At 47.8% G+C, this 25,734-nt stretch overlaps 1 protein-coding gene across 6 annotated transcripts in view; it reads left to right on the top strand.

The window, feature by feature from the left end:
• ARMH3 (armadillo like helical domain containing 3) overlaps positions 1 to 20,933 on the top strand; it is a 129,305-nt gene extending 108,372 nt beyond the window's left edge. For all 6 annotated transcript variants that reach the window (XM_065068275.1, XM_065068271.1, XM_065068272.1 and 3 more), the window contains exons 25-26: positions 12,639 to 12,755; positions 18,559 to 20,933. In XM_065068275.1, the coding sequence (XP_064924347.1) occupies positions 12,639 to 12,755; positions 18,559 to 18,651 (210 nt within the window). In that variant the 3' untranslated portion in view covers positions 18,652 to 20,933. The remainder of the gene's footprint in view (positions 1 to 12,638; positions 12,756 to 18,558) is intronic.
• The last annotated feature ends 4,801 nt before the right edge of the window (positions 20,934 to 25,734 follow it).

Below are 25,734 nucleotides of genomic sequence, written 5' to 3'. Positions count from 1 at the left end.
GCATCATGTTTGCCTGAGTCTTCAGTAGTGCAGTATGTACAAATATATCCCATCTCTGTAGCCGGCAGGTTCAGTTTGGAGCTGTGACATCAAAGGGTGCATCCTTTTCTTCATTCAAAGGGCAAGCTTTGCGGGCAAGTCGTTCTCCAGCTTGTGGCTCTGCGTACTGATTAGCTCAGCTTGAGGATTCAACAGCTAAAGGTGCTTTGGAAAATAAGCGTAACTTTTGTTCTCACCTTTAGAGAAAATGGGGCCAGTGCCAGCACAAGTCACCTTTTCCTTGAATGTCAATGGCGGGCGTACAGCCAACACAGTAATCTTATTGGCCTATTAGCAAAAAATCTCCACTTTGTGTCATGTCCTTCCTGCCCGTCCAGCATCTGAACTTCTGTGGAGATAACACTGTCACTCTCCTAGAGGTAAGATGCCTCTTTTCAGTCTCTTCACAGCCATGCTTTCTGAAGGGACTTGTCCTCGCTGGTGTTTTGAGGTTGTTGCTGGAAGTGTCTGAATTGTGAGAAAGCTGGTGCTGAAGAGATGGTAGGTCTGATGTTTTAAAGATAAAAGTGGAACAAGTGTTGCAGGGATAAACAGTTCTTGGGCACACAAGCCCTTTTTGTTCTCCAAATATCTTTGGATTGTAAGGTGCCACTTTACCATGGCAGGAATCCTTCTTGAGAGACATGGCTATTATCTTGGGCCCTGATTGCTTCTGTTAGGTATAAGGAGAAATGACTAGAAATAACGGAGTGTCAGCAAATTTTGGTAACTCTGTGTTTATTTCAGAGAATGCACACAGACTTTTCTCCCTGAGAAAAGAAGCAATAAATGTCAGACCATTTGGTTTCTCAGAAGCCTCTGACCTGTTTTTCTGTGTGTGGTCCATGCCCAAGTCTGGTCCCTCTCAAATTCACCTTGCTGACTGTCTGCTGGCCAGCTGTCCCGAACATCTCCATTTCCGTCAAGTGTCTCAGCTCACAAAGTTTAGCACCTCATTAGGCTCTTGCTGGTGATTATCTTGGATAGTAGCCTCTGTATTTCTAGCTGTCCCACTAGCCATTTAAATGTTCATTTTGAATTAACTTAGCAGTCAACTTTAAGCAGCTCTGGTTTCATAGCAAAAGATGTTTCTGTGCTGGCCGTGAATGTTTCCGAGCAGAAATGGTCTCATTCTGTTTCAGCTCTGGTCATTGCCCAGATGGAGTTCAAAAAGAATGACACATTCCAACAGCACAAAAGGGGATAATTTAACAAATTAAAATGTTAACAAACTTCACTCCTTTGGTATGTCGTATCAGAAATTATTTGATTCTCTTATTTTTACCTTCATCACAGACTTTGACTTTTCCTCCAGCTGTGCAATAGAGTAGGATCCAAAAGTGCATCTGGAGTTTGTGAGGAGTCAGTTGGGACAGATTTGATCCCATTGCCTTAGTAGGAATTTAATCACTGTCATAATTGTTATAAACTTAACTTGCACAGCTGCATTTTCAGTGTTCAGGGGACAGTAATCTCTGCTCCTTCTTACCTTCACAGTTCCTCCGGATGTCCACACTGTGCCTGGTCATCAGTAACCTCAGTGCTTGTGACCAGAGTGAAGATACTTCCGAGTTGCATATTAGGGTGCCTTATATCTGAAATAAGTGCATTTGAAAGAGGAGCTACTCCTGTATTGCATTTTAGGTGGCCAGCACATAGATGGACTTAAACCACTTTTGGAACTGCAGCCTTAGAGCAGACACTTTGCAACTGAAGTTCCCTTTTCACTACAGGATTTTCTGTTCATAAGGATCATCCAGCAGCTTATAGCTGTCTGTTCCAACTCCAGATTTGCAAAAGCCTTAATAGCTAAAACTTTTAAATGGGTTGAGTCACACAAACTTCCAAGCTCTGCCCACCTTTCTTTGTTAGCCAGCTACCTTAGCATACAGCTACTACACCTTTTTCTAGCTATTTGTAGCTACAGCTATTTGTAGCTAACCAATTAACTATAGATCTATTTCTTTTGGGCTGTACCTTTAGAATGTATTTTTGCAGATTGAATTCATAAGTCTCTTAAAGTCTTTAAGCTGCAGTAAAGTCTTTTAGATATTGCCATGCAGGGAAGGACTCTTGGGGTCACTGTGATAAACCTGCGGATGTTGACTGAAGGCTCAATGGTGGACAGAAAGACAGATGTAGAATTATAAATTATTAGGGAGACAACAAAAATTAAGCAAGAGTACTGGGGTTGTCACAGACTTACACAGTGACAACAATGTTTTAAATCTTGTATATTGATTCCAGTGCCCTTATTTCAGAAAAGATACTGTAGTAAAAAATAGTACGGATAATCAAACAGTTATTTGCTTGTCTGATTTATTGCTATCCAGAATTGCTTGTATTTGAAAGTGTTCTGGTTTTCCCCATCTTAGAATGGACTTGTGTTCATTTTCTACATGTGGTCAGTCAGGCAGGTGAGCTCTGGTTTTTCTCTTTCTTGGCCTTTTCGTGTTTCTCCAGCCACTGAATTTTATTGCCTTTAATCACTTCTGTAGTGCAATTAATAGCTTGACTTAGATGTAAGTAGGAGCTATGGAACTGATCTTTCTAAGCCCTCCCCCTCCCAATGCATATCTTCCCCCAGTCCTAACTGGTGTTTCTCTGACGTGTCCCATATTCTGTTGACTTGCTTTAAATACACAGTATCCACTTGGTTTGTGGCCAGGTTTTTAGTGTATTGCTATTTAGCTTTGCTGCTTCCTTTAATTAAATTTATTCATGATGTGCAAACCATTTAACAAGATTTCTGATTGTTTTTTAAAAAAAAGTCATGAGCTAAGTGGTTAGCATCTACTTTTTCTCGGCAAATGTCATGCCCAGGGTTGTACCAGTAGCATCTGTAGAGGCTGTTCGCCTGCTAGTTGCTGTAAAAGAAGAAAAAAGAAAGAGCAAATGCATGGTGAGCTCTATGGCTTTCTGTGGTGTCTGTGTTCTGCTATAATGTGTCTTGATCTTCAAGTCAGAATCCCGGTGAGTTGTTTGTTTGGTGTTTTTTCAAGTCAGTGTCTGTAATGATTAAATGCCATAGAAGTCCGTGGTGGCTGTGTGAGGTGCACAAGCTCTCTTGGATCCCCTGCCGATTCCTGTGAACCTGACCAGGTGACATAGTTCCAGAAACCTCTGTGACTGCATATCTTTGATTAGACCATAACCAGAACAAGGCTCGCCATTGTTTTTCCCTTGGGCACAATTAGACTTTGCTTTCTTCGAACTGGAACAGTCCACTTGCTTCTGTCGAGGTTTGATTTAATGGAAAGGTTTTTGTTGCATACCCTGTCTTAATCTGTTCTCTAGACAGCCTTATTCCTGAGCCAACTGTCTTCTGGGCAAATGTGAATTTCTTTCCTAGGAATGAGTTTCCTCTGGTGTATACCAGGTGTCCTGTTGTCACCTCATCGAGGCAATCTGAACTGAAAGTTGTATATTTGAGTTTCAACATTTGCCAGGATGCTTTCTGGCTGCTGGCTCTAGAAAGATTTTATTTCTGTCCTGTTCTTAAAATCTTCAGCTACTGTTCTTTTAGGTTCTTGTAGCTGCCTTTGATTTCTGTAAAAGCTTTGTATGTCCTGGCTTCTCAGTTTGGCTGGAGCAGCAGCTCTTGTTTTGGGCACCGAGGTCACTGGTCTTAGTTCGGTCAGTTAACTGGTGCTGGAGAGCTGCTGCTGGTTGCTTTTTTTTCCTCTGTGCCTAGAGAAACAAGATCTTCTGTAAATAGAGGGGTGCACCAAAGGTTGTACACGAATCACAGCATTCATTTGCTGACTTTAGCCACTTAGGTTGAAGGGCTAATGTGCAACAGTGAGCATAAGGATGCTCTCTTCATCTTGTCTCATGTTTTGGTGACAGCAGTTGATTTACTGCTGTCCTAGATTGCAACTGTAGATAAAAAGCTTCTCCTGGAACAACCCATCACATTTCAGCACTTAAGTTAATTGTAAGCACAACGGGGAGATAAAAAAATTAATGGTCCAGTCCATAGCTGTCTGCAATGCATTTAAAGTCTTGGCAGAATTGCAAGTGCTCATACATACCTTGCAGTGAGAAATGTTTTCATAAATGCCACCAGCTGGAGATAAGGGTTCACAGCTCCAAAATGGGCTGTAACTCCAAAATAGCAAATCTATCTATCTCAGGGTTTTATGCTCATGCCATCATCCTGGCTGCTGCCTGCCTTCCTCGCAACATTTCTAACAACAGGCAAGCTTAATGGACCACAATCAGTTCCTGGTGGCTCTCCCCCTCCAGATATAGAAGTCTGTTTTGGAGGGTGCTTTTTTATTAATCGATAATTTTTAAGATAATTTGTTTCAGGATCTTTGATGACTTTTTGCCTGTCTGGGCTTTGGAAGTGCCAGTGTTGTGCAGTACATGGATGTCCGTTCTCTTGGCGGAAACCCACCGAGCCCATTTTCCCCTCTTGAATGACACAGAATTGCCTCCTGTATTTCCTGTCGAGAGCCTGTCCCCGCAGTTTGGGAAAGAGCCCAGAGTCCCACAGAGAGAGCCAGGTTCTTCGTGCCAAGTGATATATGCAGTTTAGTGTAAACCCACTGATCATCCATGGAACTAAGAAAAGTGGGTTAGTCTTGAGAAAAAGCAGTGTGAGGCTAAGTGCATTTTTGCTCCTTGTCCAAGTGGTTTGAGCAAAGTGCATTTTACAAGTATGGAAGTTGTCATGTAGACATGACTCTTTAAATTATTCTGTAGTAAAATGATTCATGGCACAGGTTTCCTGGTGAGGTGAGCAGCCTTTCAGCTACCGGATTGCTGGAGCTCAGAAGATTACATACTCCCAGCACAGGACTTCCTAGCCTCAGTTGTGCCTACACAGGGATGTCAAGGGTCATCAACCACATTAATATACTCTATTTGTCTGTACCTTTTACAAATTAAGTCCTCTGCAAGCTGTGCATATAGCTGCTCTCTGTGACCACGTCTGTTTTTACTTGCCTTTGTCCTACTTTGCAGCCTTTCTGCTTCTGAAAGTAACTTAAATCTTGCGAAGGTCTGTCCCATGAGAGCCTGGAATGGGCACTGCATTGTGCATTTACAGCTGCTTCTGGGTGGAGCTGGGGAACAGTTTCGGCTTTGAGATGTTTCTGAAAGCTGTGTGATTTCCAGATTGGTTGCATCAATGAGTCTTTTCCCACCATTAAATAGAGTTGAACACCTTAGGCTTCTAATGGATTGTGGTTTTAAAACACTTCTGAAGCAGATTACTCTTGTCCGAAAATGGGATGCCATTTCTACTAGCAGAGTTCAGAGAACGGCACTCATTTTCTGAGTGAGCTTATAAATTATTTCTCTTTAGAAGAGACACCTGTGGGCAGAGGAGAAAGACTGTAACTGAACTTTCCCACTCCATGGATAGAAACTGTCAACTCTGTAGGCTTGTTCCTTCAAAGATCACAGATCACTGTGAGATCATTGAACAAACATCTGAGCTACTGTGTGTCATATGAGCCTGATAGACTGTGGCTCTGTGCTGAGTTGCAGCAAAAGGGATGTGAAATGTCCCTCCTTGATGTTGCTAAGTAAAATAATAATAATAATAATAATAATAATAATAATAATTTATGTACAATCAAAACCTTTTGCCTTGTCTAGAGAAGTGGCAGGGCCTGGATTTCAGTACTGCTCAAGTATAAATATACAAAAGCACATCTCAAGGATGGTTTGGGACATGGAGAGTTAGTCTGTTCTTGGGTTTGGCTGGGCACAGAGCAGTGCAGTGGACACAGCAGGAGTGACTGACAGGGACGAAGGACAAACCGATTGGCAAAGACCGTTCATTTCCAAGCTCCTAGACATAGTGTTTCCTGGCTAATGCTTAGTGAGCCCAGCAGAAGAGGACTGGGACACACAAAGTGTCTGAGTAACCTGGTGGGAATTGTGTACAAGGGGACCCTGCACTCAGCAGGGTAAAGCAGAACAAAGCACTTCTTCTGCCTGTCTCCTGGCTCTCTCACCTTTCCTGTGTGCTGCTCAGCCTTCACCATCTGTCCAGCTCCGGGCTCGACTCCCATCAGCTTGTTTCCCCACGGTCTGTACTGGAGTGTGTATTCGTGGCGCAGTGCTGTTGCAGGGCTTCTGGGCAGCTGCACCCAGCTCTGCAGACCTTTTTCCCTCCTGTGACCTGGACACAACTCTTATGCCCAGCATTGCTGATCTATTCTGCATCAGTGCAGTCCTGTTTCAGACCTCAGAGGAGAAATTTGCCCTTGGTTGCTTTCACTTAATTTTTTGGGCTAGCTGAGGTTTTTACTACTGGAAAAATAGTAAAAATTCTAGGATTTTTTCATGCCCCCAGGGCAGACAGGCTGCTGCTTCCTGCTCTGAGGGTGACACTTGTGTGAGCTGGTGGGGCCTGTCTTACAGGCTTAGTCTGAGCAGCCTCACGCCCTCAGCAGGAAAGGGCCATCGGTCCTCTGCTTGTGTGTAATATGTACAGCACCAGCTTGGCGCAAGAGATCTGCGGCACTGGAGCAGCAATGACAACGTGCTCTGCGTATCTTGCACGTATGTGGCGTGACTACAGTTGCGTCTCAAGCCCAGATCTTTGTCTTTGCCACCACAGGCTCCAGACTCATTCTGCGTCCTCTGGATCTGTAGATGTGTGCTGTTTGCACTGCATATCTTGGGAATTTGAGTTGTTAGACTGTCATAGCAACATCCTCCTCCTCTTCCTCTTAGCATTCATGAAGACAGAGTTAATACTCATGGTTTGATCAGTTCAGGGGTGAGGGATGGTGTTGAAGCATCAGCACTGCATTTAGCTCCAGGACAGCTGCAAACGTAAGGTAGTTTGGGGTCAGACAAAGGGTCTGTGCTGCTGCTTGTCCTAGAGTGGGTGTTTTTCTTGAAACCAGTGTGAATGGCAGCTGCTTCCAGCACACGTGTGTAGCACTGGCACTCTTAGTGGATCCTCTCTCTGAACTTGGCTCTTGTAGACAGCAAAAGAGGAAAGGGAGAAGGAAACAAGTGCAACCAGGGTCTGGGCTGAGTCTGTTGGGAAATACGGCAGCTGTGTGTGTTTTTATTTAACTTGTAATTATTTAGTTATGTACTTTGTCTTTGGCACTTCTGGGAATTAATCCCAGCAAAGACTCCAGCCTACATCAGCAACTTTTAAGTTGCTCTGTGAGAAGTGTGATGCCATTTGGGGAGGGGGAAGGCATATTAATTAGGAAATACTACTGTAAAATTTATGTCAGTTATCTGGCACTTCATTATGGAGAGGCAATAGCCTCTTCATAGTCCAGGTGGCAGCAGCCTTTTCATTACAGTGAGAAATGTTGCTGTTCAGTTGAATTCACTAGGAGAAACACTCGGGGACTGTGAGTTGCTTGTGGAGATTAGTGAGAGGGAAAAAGGGGAAGATTTGTACTAAACATGGAGTAAACAAGCCAGCTTGAGGACTCCAGTGTAAAATGCACATCAGGCTTCTACTAGAATAGTGAAGCCCTAATATCTCTTCCTACAGCCTGCATGCTCTGAGCTGGGGGCACAGGCTGCTGTGTTTGCTTGTGGTATCTTGGACTTTGCCTAGGCTTCAGAGGTTAGGCTGCTGCAATTCCCTCTGTGGTACACAGCAACAGGGACTCCACCGCCTCTGCAGAGAGGACAGAAGGCATGTTTGTCTGTCCCCGGCTGCCTGTGGTCCCCAAGCCATGTCCATGCAGAAGTTCTGGTGAGGGCGTTACATGCCCCAGGGATGGGCTGCTCCGTCCTCCAGCATGGGACAGCAGCACCCGGCTTCTCTGTCCTGTGAGGGCATGCTAGGCCTGACCTGGAGAGCCTCCAGCATCCCAACTTTGAGAGCCACGTGGACTTGGCTTGGGGAGCAAAAATGGCTTTTAACCCGGGGGTTTGTTGGGGTGCTTTTTTTGCCTTTTGCTTCATTTGTGATCATTCAGTCAGTTCTTTTCCAAGTGCTTCTGTGTTGTGGGTGCTAATGACTGTTTTATTGGCATGGAGAGGTTTTAGCGAAGTACCAGTGATGCTGACTGTTTGCATTGCTGTCCTTTTCTGCGCTGATTAAAAGGTGAGTGTGGAGACCTTGCTTTCTTCTTGCTTCTGTTTTCCCTTTATTTTTCTCTCGTTACCCGTGTATGCTTCCCAGAACCTGCCCACCACCAGGTCCTTTGCTGGGTGATGTGAATTGGTGGCGCTCTCCAATTTTTTGTTGCAGTGAGGCAGAGCCTGCAGTTGTAGATGATGAAAGATTCTGCAGGTTAAAAAGTTACTAAGCAGTGTAGTCTACTGTGTCTGCCAGACATTAGTAGGTGCGCCCTAGTTCTGTGTGTTGCCTGTTAGATTTCATTGCAGGTACAGCTCCCTTTCTGGCTTTGCTGTGAACAGGGGCCGTGTTCTCCTGGGCAGGATGAGGATCTGAAGCTGCTGCGTGTAAATCCCTTTGTTTCCCCAGGACAGGATCTTCCAGAAGGTCTGGTCTCCTGGGAAAGCGCAGCAAGTCAGCTTGTGTTGAGGATCAGTCAGGGGGAGCAGCTCTAGTGCCATAAGAGGGAGCCTATCTGTAGAGAGTGGTACAGCAAAACATGGTCTGTTTTGAATGCTGAAAATTTTGGGACGGGAGCAGTTGTTTCTGAGGAAACTGGTTTCAGAGCTTGTGTCCACAAGAGTCCACTGAGCCTTCAGAGGTTGTCCATCCAGTTTGCAAGGGAGTGGTAAGTTGGTGGTTCACCACAGTAAGGAGCCAAAAACTGTGAAATACTCTTGTTCCTCTGGGTGCAGTGGCATGTCGTGGCATGGCATGGCATGGGTGGGATGCTGCTGAGCCCCACATCCATTGGCAGCCAGCCCCCTGCTGTGTTACCCAGAGGGATGCTCATGCTCACAGGGTGTCCGTGTTGCTGGGGAAGGCAAAGTATGGGGCAGCTGTAGCTGCAGGAGCAACCTGAAATCTGAGTGCCACAGAAAGCACTTGCTGTTCAGAACAGCTCCCAAAAGGTTGGTTTGGGGACACGTATGCAGGGACCTGAATCACTAATGTTTCTCTGGAATTTCTGGAAAGCAGTCAGTGAGTGAGTGGTCGGGCAGAGGGTTAATGTGATGGCAAATTATCTTTAAATTACAGTGGTGCAGCTCCACTGACTTCTGGTTTGTTGCAGTGAATTAAATGAATGAATGTAGCCTCAAGGGCTAATACAGGTAACTGCAGGAAAGGAATTCAGCAGCCTTTGCCTTTCTTGTATTGACCATGTCTGAGTTGCTCACTTCTGTTGTATTGCATTTTTAAGACTCTGATCTCCCTAAGGTAACCTAGAAAAAGAGATTTAGGTTGTGACTCCACTTAATTTTTTTACACCGTAAGGATCCAGTAAAGCTTTTTTTAAAAAACAAAGCAAAAAACGTGCCCTGCATGTTTCTCCTTGCAATCTGAGGAGTGTCACATAAAGCTCCTTGAAAATCTTCTACAGTTGATTTTCTTCTACCCTTGCCTGACACTAGAAGTGGTGTTCTTCCAGCTGCTCATGAGATTTTAAAAAACTGAATGACTATTTAGCGTCTGTGTGGAAGAGTCCAGGTAAAAGTCGCCTCCTTTAAGTTATTAATACTTTACCTTCTTGGAATTGATGTTTCCTAGTCTTCCACAGAGACTTCTAGGAAGACCAGGTTGGACAAGACCTTGAAAGAGACATGCTGTAATCTCAAAATTGAATTCCTTTGGTTCTTTGTATCTGACAGAAAGGTGCAGATAAGGATCTTGTATGTTTAACACAAAAGGGTGTTCTTCCTGCAGTCGTTTTCCTGAGCAAAAGTCAAAGCGGTGTGTGAGAAGGGTGAAGGATGCTAACACACAGTCTTCTGTTACACGGAGGATGTGTTTTTCTGTCATCTCTGTAGAAAGCTGATGCCTTTCAAACCTTCATGTTAGATGTTCGTAATACCTTCTGCTGCTCTTTAACCTCTCCTCTGTCTAGCAGCTGCATCTTAAAGAGCAGATGAAATTGTCTCTAGGATGGCAGGTCCTAATCTCAGTAACACTTTCTATCTGTTATAAGGTATAAAGTGAAATGATCTGTGAGTGGGTTTATCTCAGATCCCACGTAGCATTTCTCAGTAGCAGCAAGAAAGGGAAATTATCAGGCAGTGAGGAGAAGCTGTTTATTTTTAACTTACCCTTTCTTTTAACATTCTATTTCATAATTAAGGAGATAAGGAGTGGAGGCCAATGAAAATACACAGCTAAAGGGATACACTGATCTCAAGTTCACTGCAGAGATAATGATAAGTAGCAGGTAACATAGTATAGACTTTTGGGACCTCTTGTTCCTTCACTGTTCTCCTGGAGTATCAAACCAAGTTCCTAGCTGCCTTTCAAAGGTGACACAGGAGGGCTGATTTAAAAGGCACTGCCTGTAGAGCTTGCTGCTGCCCTCGGAGTTTACTACTCCTCATCATGGTTTGAGGATGTCTCTGTTGAGTATCTGAAGAGATCTCTGCTCAGAACTAGCAAGGAGGAATCCTGATTCTTCGTAGAGAAGAGTGTGCATCCATTGTCTGGGCACACCCTTACGGCCCTATGCATGGCTGTGTGTAGGGGGACACAGGGGAGTGAAGGGGTGCCCAAGGGGAAGGTTCCTGTGGATTGGGTAAAATGCTTCCACTCTGAGTTACTGCTGGAGAAGCCTGTTCTACTCCTCACCTTTCAAACAAGATTTCTCCCCTGCAGTTTATTAATCTTGATCAACTTGGCTTTCTCAGATTGACAGGAGGAGAACCTGCTGACCCATGTAAGCTGCTAGGTCTGTATTGCTCAGAAGGTGCATTACACTATTACCCTCCATCCCTAGAGGATAGTTGCCCCAGAGTAAATTATTCATGTACCCAGGCAGCTTGTTTTCATTGTTGCACTTGGCTCTGTGATAACTTCTTGCAGCTTCTGCACACGGGAACAAGAAGGCCAGACTGAACTGGAGGTGGCTGTCATTGCAGTGGAGCTGACAAACAGCATTAGGAAATGAGTGCTAGAGAGGAGGCTGCGTGCCCTTGCAGCAGCAGGACACTGACAGTCGGTTCTTCAATCACGTTGCAAAATGCTGATTCCTGCCCCTAGCTTACCTCTGCAATGCTGAGGGACAGCCGAGCATCAAAGAGACTCTGCTGTGTGACCACCTTACCTGGGAACCACTTCTGGGACCTTTTTTCACCCCCAGTCCTAATTTGGATGGTGCCCTGTGGGTTCTGCCACCTCAGGCCCTAGCCTGCTTCTAAGCATTTGCATGGGTGTCTCTCTGTACCACTGCCACATGCAAAGTTTGGGGGAAACAAGCTTTTGAAAGAACCCTAGGTCTAGGTTTCCTAGAGTAAAGGATATAAGGACACGATTCAGTACTGTGGAGGACAGGAGCTGCCAGATACCTAAAAGGGCAATTGAGGGTAGTGGTTACGTTGCTGGGAGGACAAGAGGAGAAGTATAGAAGGGTTCCTTGTTGTTCTGGTGATTGTTGTCTTAAATCCTCTGCAATGCTTTTCTTAGGATCTTTTCTGAGTTGTGATGCCTTGGGGCAGAGTCCTCTTCCTTTGCACCTTGTAGTAGGTAGTCCTCTTGGCTGAGGCCTTTCATGGGCAGATGCTACTGTAGTGCAAACCTCAAATACTGATATTCTGTTTAGCTCTCAGATGGTAACAGCCTAAGAAAGAAGTTCATATGTTTAAGAGAATTGTTTCAAGCATATGTTTTGCCCAGGAGTACTGAGCTATATGGTTCCTTTTAGGAAGATTATTGTTAGCAACTCACAAATGCTTTGAGGAATGCATTTGTTCACACAATGCTTTGAAACTAAAAAGCATTGTGGGAGTCCCTCTTGGTGTTCCCTAGTTAGGTAAATGAATAGTTCAATAGGACAGAGATATGTAACCATGCATTTGCAAGTGTAGCCCAGTGCTGGGAGCAGAGTAGGGCAGTAATATAAGCTGAAGTACTTTGATTGCAGTGAAGGCAGATAATAAAATACCTCCTGGGCAAGAAGACCTGGATTCATGTCTCCATCTGTTTCCAAAACTGGAGTCCGTACCAGGGTTGGTCTTCTCTTAGCGCCTGTCAGAATGTTGTTGCTATCAGGAGAGAAGTGCAGTGCTGTGTGGAAGCTGACCTGAGCAGCTGTACAAGCTGGCGGTTTAGCAGATTGTGAATGGTGATTAGCAAGCCAGGAGGGAGGTGGGCTGGCAAAACTAGCATTGGAAGGGCCATGGCATCAGGCAAACCTGTGTTCTCATAGTGCCTACTGTGTTACATTTGGGTATACACATGGTAATTAGCTGCTTAATTTAATGAGATAATGTCTACTTCTCTTGGTGACATAATAGTATTTGGAAAACTGGTGCTGTCATAGGCTCATCCACTGTTCTCAGGAATGGAGAAATTCTGTAAATTTGAAGGCTGTTCTTTACTGGCGTTCGGAAGACTTTAGTGCCCACCTCTGTGGTGTTAGTCATGAGCCAAATATTGGCTGTTCAAGCCATGAGTGTTGCAAAAACAGGTGTCAGAGCTGTGATCTAGCTCAGCCTTGCTGCTCCTGTGCTGAGGCGTCTGTGGATGCTGACTCTGCTGTCTTTGGCTGTCTTGGCAGGTTTTGGAAGTCGTACGGTCCAACTACGACACGCTGACCCTGAAACTGCAGGACGGACTGGACCAGTATGAACGCTACTCTGAGCAGCATAAAGAGGCTGCCTTCTTCAAAGAGCTGGTAAGCTGCCTTGGTTCCGCAGAATTAACAGACCTTTTCCAAAGCCTTTGCCTATGGCCTGGGCAGTGGCATTTTGCAGTATAGCTGAGAAGCCCTGTTATTCCGTTTGGCTCTAAAGAGGGGGCAGGAATAGGATCTGAGCAGACACCACGTCTCAACTGATGTAAATGCTCCTTGCCCTGCAAAACGTGGCTGGGGAGGAGCCACCAGACTGCTCAGGCCAGCTCTGGTCACTCAGTCTCTGTCACTTCTGCCATGGGGACCCACTGTCCTTTGTGGTGGTAGGTTTGCATGGTGGAGAAGCTGACTGCTCCCACCTTGTGTTTATCATGCAGAGCAACTTAGCCTTTTTGCTGTTGTTAAGGGGACCAGAAAGTACTGGACTGAGCAGAACATGTGATGCTGGTGAAACACATGCCTGTTTGTTGCTTTCCTCCATCACTCACAAGATAGGGTTCTTAAGCAAAGAAAGCAAAGGTGTTCCCTAGAAATGTCTCTTACCAGAGAAGACTAGTGGTAGGAAGCCCCACAAAAATAATATAGTGAATACAAAACTGGGTCCAAATAATTTGCATTGGTAGTTATATTTTTCAGCAAGCCAGCTTGTTCCAGAGAGCCCTGATGCAACAATTTCTTGTCCGACAGCTGCATCACCAGGGAGGCAGTGTTTTTGTAGTGGCTGGTATCTGAGGGGAGCCTGGTTTTCCTCACTTTTGAATCATTACAGCTTCAGCAAAGGGAGAGATCTTTAACTCTGGCAGCTTCCTCTACCAGTTTGAGAGCTGACTCTTTCTCCCAGCTCTGTCCTTCTTGATTGATGAGTAATTGATGTCTGCCCACTCCATCACGAGTCTGCATGAGTTTGGGAATGTTATGCCTCCCTCTGTCTACTCTGCTCCAGAGCAAGCATGACTGAATTTGATTTACTTCCTTCTAATGAATGCTTTTTAATGTTTTCTGGGTCATCCCAGCACTGTCATTGGGTAGGATATGGGCAAAACCACTTGCAATCACTTTCATGCCATTTTTCTGTGCTGTTTTCTGCCTGTTTTTGTCTGTCTGGCCTGCTGTTTGATACCGTATCTGGAATACACGCAAAGAAATTGGGCCATAGCCTTCCTGTGACACAGGCTTCTCCTATTACTGTAGCCTGGAAATGAGACGCATTCATGTTTCTGTTGTCATCTGTTCTGTCCCAAGGGCTCCTGCCCTCCTCAGCCAGCATCTCCTTCCCCAGCCTCTCGGCCACGTGGATGCTCTGCTTCGTGCGTGCCCCACTTTCCACTTGGCCTGGCAGAAGCTCAGGCTGATCATGCCAATTGATTAAAATGACATTCTCAGTCCTAAGATAATCACAACAAAACACTTCAGCTAAAATTATTTTCTTCCTAGCCTTTTTTTTTTTTTCCTCCAAATCCTAATTTTGTATCATTTAAGAATCTGTTTAGCATAACCAGTCCTTCCTCAACGCCCTTCTGAAAATTTCCCATCCAGGTACTCCTGGGACCCTGTCCTCAAGAGCATATGAAAGCCTGAATAATTACTGTCTAAATGTACTGATTTGACCCAGTTGTGAATCTGTTTAATCCACGTTTCTCTAGATGCCCTGAGAATTGGGACCCTATTAAATGTTCTTTACTCACAGCTACAGAAAATCCCCTGCATTCCATTAAGCCATTCTCTCAACACAGTGGGAAATCAACCTGATATGTTATGATTTGTCTTCTGCAAACCCAGCTGGCCTCCCATCCTCCACACTGGTTTTTCCTCTAGGTGCACAGCAACTGATGGTTTTATTAATTGTTTGAATGACTTATCAGAAAGGCCCCAGTCTGCCCAGCCCTCCCCGTGTCCTCTTCAAACAAGGTACTTGTTCCTGAGTCTTCACTTTGGCTTCTGTTGCTGGTCTGCTGTTGGATAATATCCCCCTACCCAAGTGCCAAAGGAACAGGACTGGTGGTGAACTACCGGTTTCCAGTATGGTTTCCAAACTCACGCTGGTCCTATCAGGTCTTCGTGAACAGGATCCATTTGCAAATAATTCTTCCCATTTTCTGCCTGGTTTTCTTATCTCTATCTGTGCGATTGCATTAAAGCAAATCCTTCTTGGTAGGGAATGACATGCAGGAGCCATTTTCCTTTTCAGCTGCCTTTTCATCTCCCTGTGCTCCCATTAAGTGGGTGAGCAGAAACTTCCCCAAGCCATTCTCTTGTCTCCTTTATGCTTAGAAATCTTGTTCTCAGTCCTTTGACATGCTTTGCTAATGCACTGTTTCACTTCTCTGGCTATGCCTCAGTGCTGCTCTTTCTTGCTTATCCCAAAGAAAAATCTGCTTTCTTTTCCCATTCCCTTTTCAAAGAAGCTTTCAAAGGCCTACGATACTGCAGCCACATTGTGGTGGAAGGTAATGTGCAGAGTGTTTTATTAACTGGGTTTTCTAGCCTGTTGTGCTGCCTTTTGAGAGGCTAAAGGAAGGAAGCTAGGAAGTTTTCTAGCACTTTTTTTTTTCCCTTTGAACCCTCAGGGATGTCATTTGAGGTCTGTGCTGCTTTGATAGAATGAATGGTTTGGATGTGAGCTTTTGGACCCTTGCATCGCAGCTGCAGGAATATGTGGAAAAAGATTCAGCATCTTTCCAAAGCATTCAGTGTCTTTGCAGTTGGAGAGGTTTCAGCAGAATCTCAAAATAGTCTGATTAGGGATTGATTTCTGCAGGGGAAATTACACTAATTTGACTTTTAATTAGATGTAGTAGTCAGTGTAAACCTTCCTCCCATTGTACAAATTTCTGAAGAGCTGCTTGTTGATTGGAAACAGGTTTAATGATGGGACTTGCTGCAAAATAGGAGTGTCTGTACAGTGTTGCACACAACCAACTATAATGACACAAAACTAGAACTGAATAATGTTTTCCTCACATGGTTAATGCCACCACTTCATCCATTCTTTCATTTGCTCAATGTTCTCTAGGTGATGTCAGCATTTCATGCATTCCCTGTTTCTTCCGAGTCTGTGGGTTAAATGTGATCCAAACTGCTAATAGAAAACAATTTTAAAAGCTCTTCTGGCCCTAGTGTGCTCCAGCATGCTCCATACAGGAGCAAGAGAGGACGTGGGCTCTGCTTTTACTTCCTGACAGAGTGGATGTTAAAGCCCTCGGCTTACTTCTGGAGGCTGGTTTTGGCCCCTTGTATAAGCCACTTCAGAAGGTTCTGGAAGTTTCCAGGCTGGCAGCCAGGGCAGGGCTGCCCTCTGCACCATGAGGACTCTGGAGGAAGCCTCACGGATGGAGCAGCTCAGCCAGACTGCAGGAAGCTTCTGAAGTTTATCCGCGTTACAGGCTGACACCTCCCTGTGTCACTGTCTGGTCTCCCAGCCCCAAAAGGCAGATGAGCTCTGGCTCCTTGTGCTGGAGATAACTTGATTTAACTCTAATTTGAGCTATTCTTACCTTTTAAGCTGGTTGGCTCAGAGCCGCCAGATTTCTCAGAGCAGGAGAAATGCTGGTCAGAGATTTGTAGAAATGTCAGAGTCATTTTGAGTGTTGTTATCATGCCCACTCCTCTCCCCAACTCGTGTTAAAGCAGATCCAAGTCCATCTAGACCGCTTTTGACCAAAGTTTGTGTCTAAGGTCCTCTTGAAACCTGAAGCTGTCTTGAAGTGAAAAGAGCTCCATGCTGGCCCCAGGTGATCTACTCTGCTGCTTCACAACCCATAGGTTTAAAAGTATTTCCTCTTTTCCTGTGTAAATCTTCTTTGTCTTAAATTAAGCTAAGTTTTTCTTGTCCCGTCCCTGGGGAGGCAGAGAAATATTACTCACTGTTCTCTTCTGACCTCATTTTACATATTGGAGAGTGTTTGATCTGTTCCTCCTAAACCACCTCTTCGCAAGCTAAACAAGCTTAATTTCTTGTGCTCTGCCCCATAGCCACAGTTTCTGCTAAGCCCTGTGTTCTCATCATGTGTCACTCCAGCTTCCCTTTCTGGGCCTGTTGACACTGCTGCCACATCCTTCTTGGAGACCTTGATGTGTATGCATTTGGGTGTCTTTTACTGCTGGTGCCTGGCCCCTGGCAGCAGTTCCTGAGGCCAGGAGCTCATTTCTGCTTGTTCTTTCTGTTGCTGGGACCTATGGAAATGCTTGTAGTCAGAGTAGGGATGCTGGCTTACGCTACCTGTAGCATCTGGCCCTTTTCTGCAGGCACTCCCCAGGGCAGAGGACTCTCTGCATTTGTTTAGCTGGGTTTTTCCTCTGCCATCAGAACTGGCTGGGTCTCTGAGGTGGGGAGCCCTCAGTAGGACTGGGACCAAATCCTGGCAGGTGGGACTCCTGCCAGGGAGACAGCCCAATGCAAACCAGTGCTCTGGAAGACACTTGCACTGGTGTTTAACATAGGCTGTAACGTGTGGCTACCTGACAAGGCTTGATTCCAACCTGTTTCACTATGGAATAAGGCAAAAGACACCAAGGGAAGAGAGGTGAGGAAGTGCTGCAAGGGAACAAAGATGTGTGGGGTCTCTGCTAAGCATCCCAACGGAGGAGAATCTGTGGTTTCTCCAGATGTTCTAAAGCTTAAATATTCCATCCTTAAGTGTAGAAATCTTTGCTAGCTTGCTCAAGTGGTAAGAGTCTGTGCAATGGGGCTCACTGGGGTTTACTTCACAGCTTTGCCTTTTAACCTTCCATGTTTTGATTTGCTTCCCACTCTTCTACACATTCTGCCTTTTCAGGAGCTATTTGCCCTTCCCTTCTGCTTTCTCACCAGGGCAGCAAGTAGGACTCTCAGCAGTATAAACACTGCTGACTTGCTCTTCGAGCCCCCAGTGTTGGATTCCTCATTCTGCTTCTATATAATTCATCTCCCAGTGCTTTTAAAAAGCACAAAACACTAACCAGGTCAGCAGCAACCTTATTATCACAGGCTCCAAGTCTCTGGGAACCGTAATCCCGTTGTTTGGATGAGCTTGTGTCAGTTTTGCTTTCTGTTGCTGCAGCACAGTCGCTGACACAGATGATGTTTGACTTTGTTTTCTCGTTGCCGAGTGCATCTGAGACTGAGCCCAGTCTGGGGCTGGCGTGTTCGGCCAGTGAGTCTGCAGGCACGAAGGGGGCAGGGAGGCTGCTGCGTGACAGGGCTGCCCAGTTCTTCCTGGCAGAGTCTGCAGGTGACCACAAGTCTGGGCATCATTAAGGGACAAAGCTGTCTCTTTCAGAGACAGCTAGTGACCCAGCTTCAAGTGTAAGGCACTCAACACAGAATACACATAGCTTGCTCTGAGCCCACAGTTTTCTGCCAGCTTGGATGATAATTTCTGTTTACAGCACAGTGGCACGGCTTCTGTCCTTTCCTTGACTCCGTGTCTTTGGCTCCGCAGGTTCTGGAGCAGGACAGAGGCCATGGCTCTGCGTTCATCCAGGAGAACGCTGGCTGGCACTCCAGTGGGTGCTGGTAGAAAATGCTCTTCCAGCTGCATCCTGGAAGTGCTCACATTCCCCATCACATCATAGCTCATGCATTCCAACAGACCACCCTCTCGCATCCCTGTCTCATTTGGAATTTACTTTACTTGCTGATATGTCGCTATAGACATTCCTGTTATTCCAGCAAGCAGCTAATCCTTGGGGATTTCTTGCTAAGCTGGAGTCTCAGTGAGAGCTGGCTGCAGCAAGTTCTCTGGGCCTGTAACAGCATAAAAATGGTTTCATGCTGAACCTGGAGGTCAGCAGTGTCAGAGCTGCCATGCTCATGGGGAGCCAGGAAGAATCCCTTGGCTAAAACATGCTGTTTTGTCTCTGTCAGGTTCGGTCCATCAGCATCAATGTGAGGAAGAACCTTGCTTTCAACACGCTGAGCCAGGAGCTGCTGCTGAAGGAATTCTCTACGATCTCTTGAAGCAGGGATGCAGCTGCTGCGCAGGGCTGACCAGAGACGGGCCTGTCTGGGCAGAGACACTCCAGACCTGCAGCCGGTCGCCCCTTGCCTTCCACCTGCAGAAGGGACTGCATTTGTTCTAGGGGAAAGCCTTGCTGCTGTGTGTTTGATTCCAAAGGCGTGTGTTTCAACAGGACTGAGGCTGAGGAGAGGTGATGGGCATGTTGAGGAGGAGGAGGAAGCAATTTTATAAGGTGCCATGGGGGTGGGCAGCCATTCCGGTAATGTAGCAATGGGAGATTCCCTCCGCAGCCTCAGGGAAGATGCACTGGAAGCCTTTGTAGCAGAGCTGGGCAAAGCTCACAACCAAAACAATAAAACCAATCTGGCTGTGTGAGAGAGTTCTGGGTTGGGATCGCTTGCCTGCTCTACAGAGAAAGCTCTCTGATCCCAGGTGAGGGCAGTTCTTTCTCCATCAGCCTGGATCAACTTGACCTCCCGCAGTGCAGGTCAAATGCAGTGCCGTCCCACTGGGAATGGCTTTGGGGTATAAAACAGCCCCCCCCCAAGGGCAGTCCCTGCTCACTGCTGGCTCCTCATGTCAGATGGTGTTACTTGAACCAAGTCATTTGGCTACTGGAGAAGGAGAAATTTTGCCTCTAAGGCTGTTGGCTTACAGGGTTCTGTCTGAGCCAGCATGCAAGAATATGGGTCATCAAACAGAGCACTTTGTAACTGGAGACCAGCTCTGCTTGGGGTCACTGTTGGTTCCAGTAGGCCAGCTCATATCTGCTGTTTCTAAGGTTGAGGGACATTTTTAGATACTCAGTTTTCATGGGGCAGAGGACAGGGAGACTCCCTCGCCCCACTGCCCTTATTGCCCATCAGAGACTGCATTGTGACAGTCCTCCTCTTCCTCACAGGATCGTCTGCCTTGCACGTGCTTGCCAGTGCCTGGTGACCTTCACAAACTAAATCCTGTTTTTTCTCTTGTGTGTAGCACGCAATTAAAATGTGGAGTAGTTACTTCACTTTCTCGCTTGTCCTCCCATCTTCACCAAGCGACTTGCAGCAACAGTCTGCTGAGACCTTCCTAGGGAAGAGTTCTGGGATGATGCCCTGGGGCACCGGCAGACCTCTCTGTGCCAGAGCTGAGGCTCTGGAGGTGCCCAGGTCCAGCAGAGCCTGTTCCCAGCGCTGGGTCAGGCTGCCAACTCAGGAACACACAGTGTAAACACCCACTCCCTGCTCGTGCATTTTCAGCTCCCAGCAGTGATGTTAGGATCTGGCCTGACTTGGTGGATTGAAGCAGAGAAGTTATTTACATCCCAGATCCACATTTTTTTTTCTCTAGAAAGCAGCTTTTTTTTTTTTAAAAAAAAGTGCCTGTCCACCTCTTACCCTTGTGGGTTACTGTGAGTGATGTGATTCTCAGCCATTTTTAGTCAAGGCTTATTCATGCCAGCGTGTGTTAATTGTGTTAGTGTTTCATCTTTACATGCCATGAGCATGGGAAACTGAAAACTGTGTCCTTGGCCGCCCACTGGTCACAGCACTCAATGGAGACCATATATTTCCCTTGGGAGCACCGGCTTCTCCCTGCAGAAGATACTTTGCCTCAGCATGGAATTGTCTGGCTTTTATCAGCTAAGCCAGACACTTATTTGCTTTCCTGCCGTGCAAGTGTGTGGAAATGTGTACATGTGTACATGCTTGGGAGAGCAAGCAGGCTTCATAAAAACACTCTGCATGGCAACAGGCCAGGGCATATAGAAGAAGACCATTTCTCCAGTGAAAAATGAGTGAAAATGGTTTGTAGCCTGGGGCACTTGTCTGTATGTGTGGGGAGCTCTTCCCAGACCCTGCGAGGGGGGCAGTTTCTTCCCAAAGGGGGCTTGAGTGGCTTCCTTGAGGTGCAGCCACAGCACCGCTGCTGTCAGAGCATTGAGTCACCCAACCATCCACATGCCTCCTTTTCTCTGATCCTGCTTAGGCTGAGACTGAACAGATAGGTGGGACAGGTGGGGATGAGCCTGCCTCTGCCTCAGCCACCTCTGGGATTTTCAGCTTTTCACTCTGGGCTCAGCCATTGAAGGTCTTATCTCCCCCGTGGTGCTCCCTTGCTGGGATGAACTGGGAAGCACAGGCTGTGACTGGGAGCAGCTCCTGAGGTCAGCCCTTGTCCAAGGCTGAGCCGGGTAAGACTGTGACACATGTTCTCTTGTCACACCGTCACTGAACCGAGCACTGTAAATGGATGTACATACACACCAAGAGCTCAATAAATAGCAGAGCCCTGCGTGTCCGGAGTGTGCAGTGTTTGTCCTTCACAGAGGGGAGAGTGGGGGAATTATGGGGTGGCCCTGTCACCATTTGGTGACATGCTGGCTGCAGCAGAGCAGTTGCTTGCTGCTGGGCCTGGGCAGCATCAGAACCTCGCTCTGCACAGCGGTGCCTCCTCCTTGGTCCAGACTGCAGGTACCAGCGGGTCCTGAGCATCCTTCTGCCCCTGACGTGCCCCTGGGGCTGCCAGTGGGGAAAATGGGAGCAAGACTGAGAGCCCATGGATGTGAGCGAGGGATGCAGAGATCTACCTGTGCACAGTATGATACTCTCTCTGCTGCTGGTGTCAGCAAACTTCTGCTCACAGATTTTGCTGCAGATTTGCCTATTTTGTTAAACACCATACTACTACTTGTGTTTTGAGGCCAACTTGAACTAAGCAGAAAGTCGTTTAATTCGTAACATTCAGCCTCAGGACATGGCTGATGGCCCCAAACTTTCCCGTATCTGATCTGAGCTGTTGGGTGTATTTTATTATATCTAATTCATAACCCAGTCTATTATTGGAAGAGGTGGTTTTGAGGCTTGGGGAGTGTGGGGAGAAATCACATTGCTGCCTTTAAATTAGGCAGCCGCTGCAGGGAGACAAATATTTTACAAAATAATGACCAAATTCTGGAGGAGAAAAATTGAGTTTGAGCTAAACTTTGGAAGGAGTTATTAAAAATTGATTTGTAAGTGCCACTGTGATTTTTAGTATCGTCTCTTCTTCCCTAACTCTTACAGGTCCCATTTTTCATGCAGACTTGAGAGAGAGGCAGCTCCTCAGGAGCTGAGTCCCCTGTACCCGGGCTGTGGGTTGTCAGAGGAGGCGCTGCCTGTGATGGTTTGGCTGCTTCTCCAGGGTGTCAGAAGCAGGTAGTCACACCCCTGAGTCTCACGTACAGCAGCCAGGGAGCCCAGTGCACCTTTGCTCCTGTCCTGGTACCCGCTGGGGCGAGTTTCTCTCCCTGCCTGAAGAATTGCATGCTCTCCCCCTGCTCCGGGGTCCTGCCAGGCTGTTGCATGGTGGGTATCAGGAGGAGAAGCCTGCTGTCATGGGGAGAACTATCTCCTGGGCAGCACTTGCACAGGGGATCACCCCCAGTGTGCACCATCTGCCTCCCCACATCCCACATGGGATGGAGCCAGGGGCTGGGAGGGCAGGAGGAGCCGGTGTCCTTCCCAGCCTGGTGCGCAGCAGAGGGAGACGCTGTTACCCCACTGAGTCGCGGCTGCCATCGTGCGTGTTGGGGCTGGTGCGTGGCCAGCGTTCTGCAGTAAGATTTATGGCTGGCTCTTGGCACTGGCAACCACCTCTCTGTCTTGGTGTCAGCACCAATGCTGCCTGGATATTTATTCTCCTCCCTGTTTTCTGAGCTCTGTTTTCTTGTTTGGTACTTGTTGGGATGAGCAGGGACTGCAACCTGTCTGTGCTGAGCAGGTCATCCTGGACGAAGGTTTATCCTTGAGAAGGTGATGGCGTTTTCTTGGCAGATGAACCATTGCAGTAACATGAAAGGAGTAAAACCCAGCTTTGGGAACTGCAGAACATCCAAAGGGGCCAAGATAAGACGGGCTTTTCCCCTAGTGGAAACTAATTAATGCCTTTGCTGATGCTTTCAGGGGAAGTGCAGACACTGAAGAAAGACATGAATGAAAGTCTGGGCCAGAAGGCTGGAGAAGGGTTGTTACAAGGCCTATGGGACTTGGACTTCCCCAGGGCTGCTGGAATCCTTTGTGCTGGTCAGAACCCTGGTTCTCCCTGCTGCAGCACAGTGTGGGTGAGCTCAGCGGGACACTGGACAAACACAGGGGTGACCCCAAATAAATGGGACAGGCAGCACCCTTGGGGGAGCATTGCTGGATACTTGCCTCACTCCTGTTGTCTTTTTAAAGCATCTTTAGGCCACCCTTGGCAGCCCCTGTCATCTCAGTGTGTCCCAGAAGGCTGGGACAAGTGCAGAGTCCTGTCCCCTGCGGGATGAGCTGCTGGGGCTCTGTGCCACGTTCCCCTCTCCTGGCTTGGCGGCTGCTGGAGCACGGGCTGGGCTGTGCTCCCCAGCCTCTGCTCTCCCATGCTGTCCCTCCAGGGCTAATTGAATCATGTGGCTGGAAATTGAGTCCAATTGAATAGATTAAATGAGCCGGGCTCGCTGCAGCGCAGCTCAGAGCTTTGCCAGTCTGCTGCCAGAGGCTGGGAGCTCCCGGGAGTCCCGTGGGGGCACGATGGGGCTGGGAAGGCTGCAGGGAGATGGACACCCACTGGGCTGGGCTGGTTCTCCAGCTCTGCTTTGGCAGGTGAACCCTCAACCATTTCTCGGTGATGTACAGTCTGGCTGGGTCCCAGGGCTCACAGGTCACTCAGGTATGCACAGGTTGGGTTTTGCTTGTTTCCTCTCTGAAGCAATTAATGATTCATTAGCTGGAGCCCCTCTGCTCCAGGGTTCAACCAGGGCCCTCCCGCTGGTGTATAGGGGTGAGGATGCTCTGATGACCTGTGGCTGCAGCAGCCATGGCCGTGCCCTGCTCAGCAGCCCCTAGCCGGTTGCTTTCCTAGCCGAGGGCAAGTGATGCTCCAGCAGGATGGGTCTGCACCTCCCAGGTCCCCACACCCAGCTTTTGGCCCCTTTGCTGTGGCCATTGCCAGGCCTTGGGATGGGCAACAGAGGACGGTATGCTGAGACCAGTCAGCACAGACATCCCCTCCCACAGAGGTGAGCTCAGGCACGGCGCTTTGCCCTGGCAGAGCAGGAGGACATGTGTCCATAGCATGGACTCGCTCCTAACAAAGATGCACACACGTTTTCACAGCAGACCTGAGCTGCTGAAAGGGCCCCTGGTGTGGCATCCAGTGTGGTGTAAGTGAAGGCTGGAAATAGTATCTCATTCCTCTTTAAATAAAAGCTGAGCCCACAGGCACTGAGCACACAAACACACGATGCTTTATAAAGCTGGGAGGGCTCATGAAACACGGGATATATCCTAAGTCCGGGAATGCTTCATTCCCATCTCTGCTCTCCAAAACAAGTGCTTTTCTTAACACAGATTTTGTATCGATTATGCAGAAGTGGAAGAGAAACACTCAGGGTGGGCACAGAGCCCCCCGCAGCCTGCCCAGCAGTGGGGCTGTGCCCGGGAGTTCCCTCCTTGCTGGAGGCGTGGGCAGAGACAGGTGACCTGCTTTTGAGGATGTAAAGCGTGATGCAAAGTCCTTTCTCCCTCCTGCACACCCAGATTTCTCCCACTTGCTGATTTGCATTTGACAAAGGAGGTTCCCTTTCTCCTGCAGCATTCCTGCAAGTCTCGCCTGGCAGCTTGTAGGCATCTGTTCCTCCTCGAGTGTTGCAAGATTTTCAGCAGCTGAAATTCCCCCCTAGAACAGAATCTCCCAGTGGCTCCTACCTACTCGTGTGTCTCTGCAGGGTGGGTTTGCAGAGATGGGAGTTGTCCTCCCCTGCCTGCCCCAGCTGCCTGTGTCCTGGGTGATGCCCTGCTGGGCATCACCTCTCCAGGACCTGCTGGTCTGCTGAAGCTGCTCCCCTGGTCCTCAGACCAAGGGGCTCATCTAGGCCTAGTGCCATCCAGATCCATTTTCTCTGAGGACGTAGTAAATACTGTTGTTTATTCCTGAGTGAGGCCATTTGCCCTGGCTGGAACCCCCCTGCAACTGCCTGCATGGCCACGAGCATCCCTCCTCCAGCCTGGGGGGCTGCGTGGACCATGGGAGGGGAATAGCCCTGGTGCCAAGCTGCTCATCTCCATATGAGGCTGCTGTTTTCTGGCATTTTTGCAACGGGTGAAGCTGGCTTAAGTAGCTCCACTTTCTGCCTTCTGTCCCTGGAACCAGCCCCTGGGTGCTGTGTCCCATGTCCCAGCCTGGGAGCTCTTCGGGAGCCCTCCCTGCTGGGGGAGCAGAGCTTTCACTCACTGCCGAGTGTAAATCTGAGCCCAAAGGCACAAGGCGACTGCAACCAAAATAAGATTAATGGCATCTGTTGAGAGCACATCCCGAGGACTGCTATTGATGACCATGGCTTTAAAATACTGTTAAGAGTGGATAAAGCACCATGATATAGAGCACTTGGCAATTACATCTCTGTTTGAAATTTCCTAAAGATAGGATCAGACTCCTGAGTCCTGCTCTCTGCTTTTCCAATGTAATTAATAAGAATGGAGATATGCAATTAGACAACACGCAGGCTGGTAGGGCGGATCGATGCCTTGCGGTTACCTAATGAAGTGTTAAATTGCATCTTTCCCCCTCTCTGTCCCCCCATAACAGCCACAGCAGACTGTTCACAAAGGACTTGCATGGCTCGTGCCCCAGGGGAGAGCTCCCCTCACCCCTGTACCCCAGCTCGGTCGGGTGCAGACCCCAGTGCCCCTGCCGCCTTTCCAGGCTCTTCTTGCTCCTCTGGAGGGGAGCAGTTTGGGATCGTCTTGGGCCTTGTGTCGCGACCGGGGTTTTTGGCAGGGCTCCCTGGAGACACATGCATCAGCAGCAGCTGAGAGGGGTCTGCTGCCCCCAGAGCTGGGAGGGTTCCCAGCAGGGAGCTGGACATGTGGATGAGCTGAAGGGATTGGCCCCATATTGCAAGGTGAGTGTTCTGGAGATGAACAGGGATGGCTGTGGTTGGGCTCAGGTCAGTCCAGCCTGGGTCTGGACAAGACTGGTGGCAGCCTGGCACAGCTCTGCCTGCAGCAGGGCCCTGCACCCAGTGCTCCAGGCAATACTGGAGCATCCCCAAACTCGTCCCCTTCTCCGGTTACTCTGGAAAA

This window comes from Columba livia, chromosome 6, assembly GCF_036013475.1.
Source record: "Columba livia isolate bColLiv1 breed racing homer chromosome 6, bColLiv1.pat.W.v2, whole genome shotgun sequence".
NCBI classification, from domain to species: domain Eukaryota; kingdom Metazoa; phylum Chordata; class Aves; order Columbiformes; family Columbidae; genus Columba; species Columba livia.
Note: the sequence above shows the minus strand (reverse complement) of the source record. Positions and strands in the feature narration are given on the sequence as shown.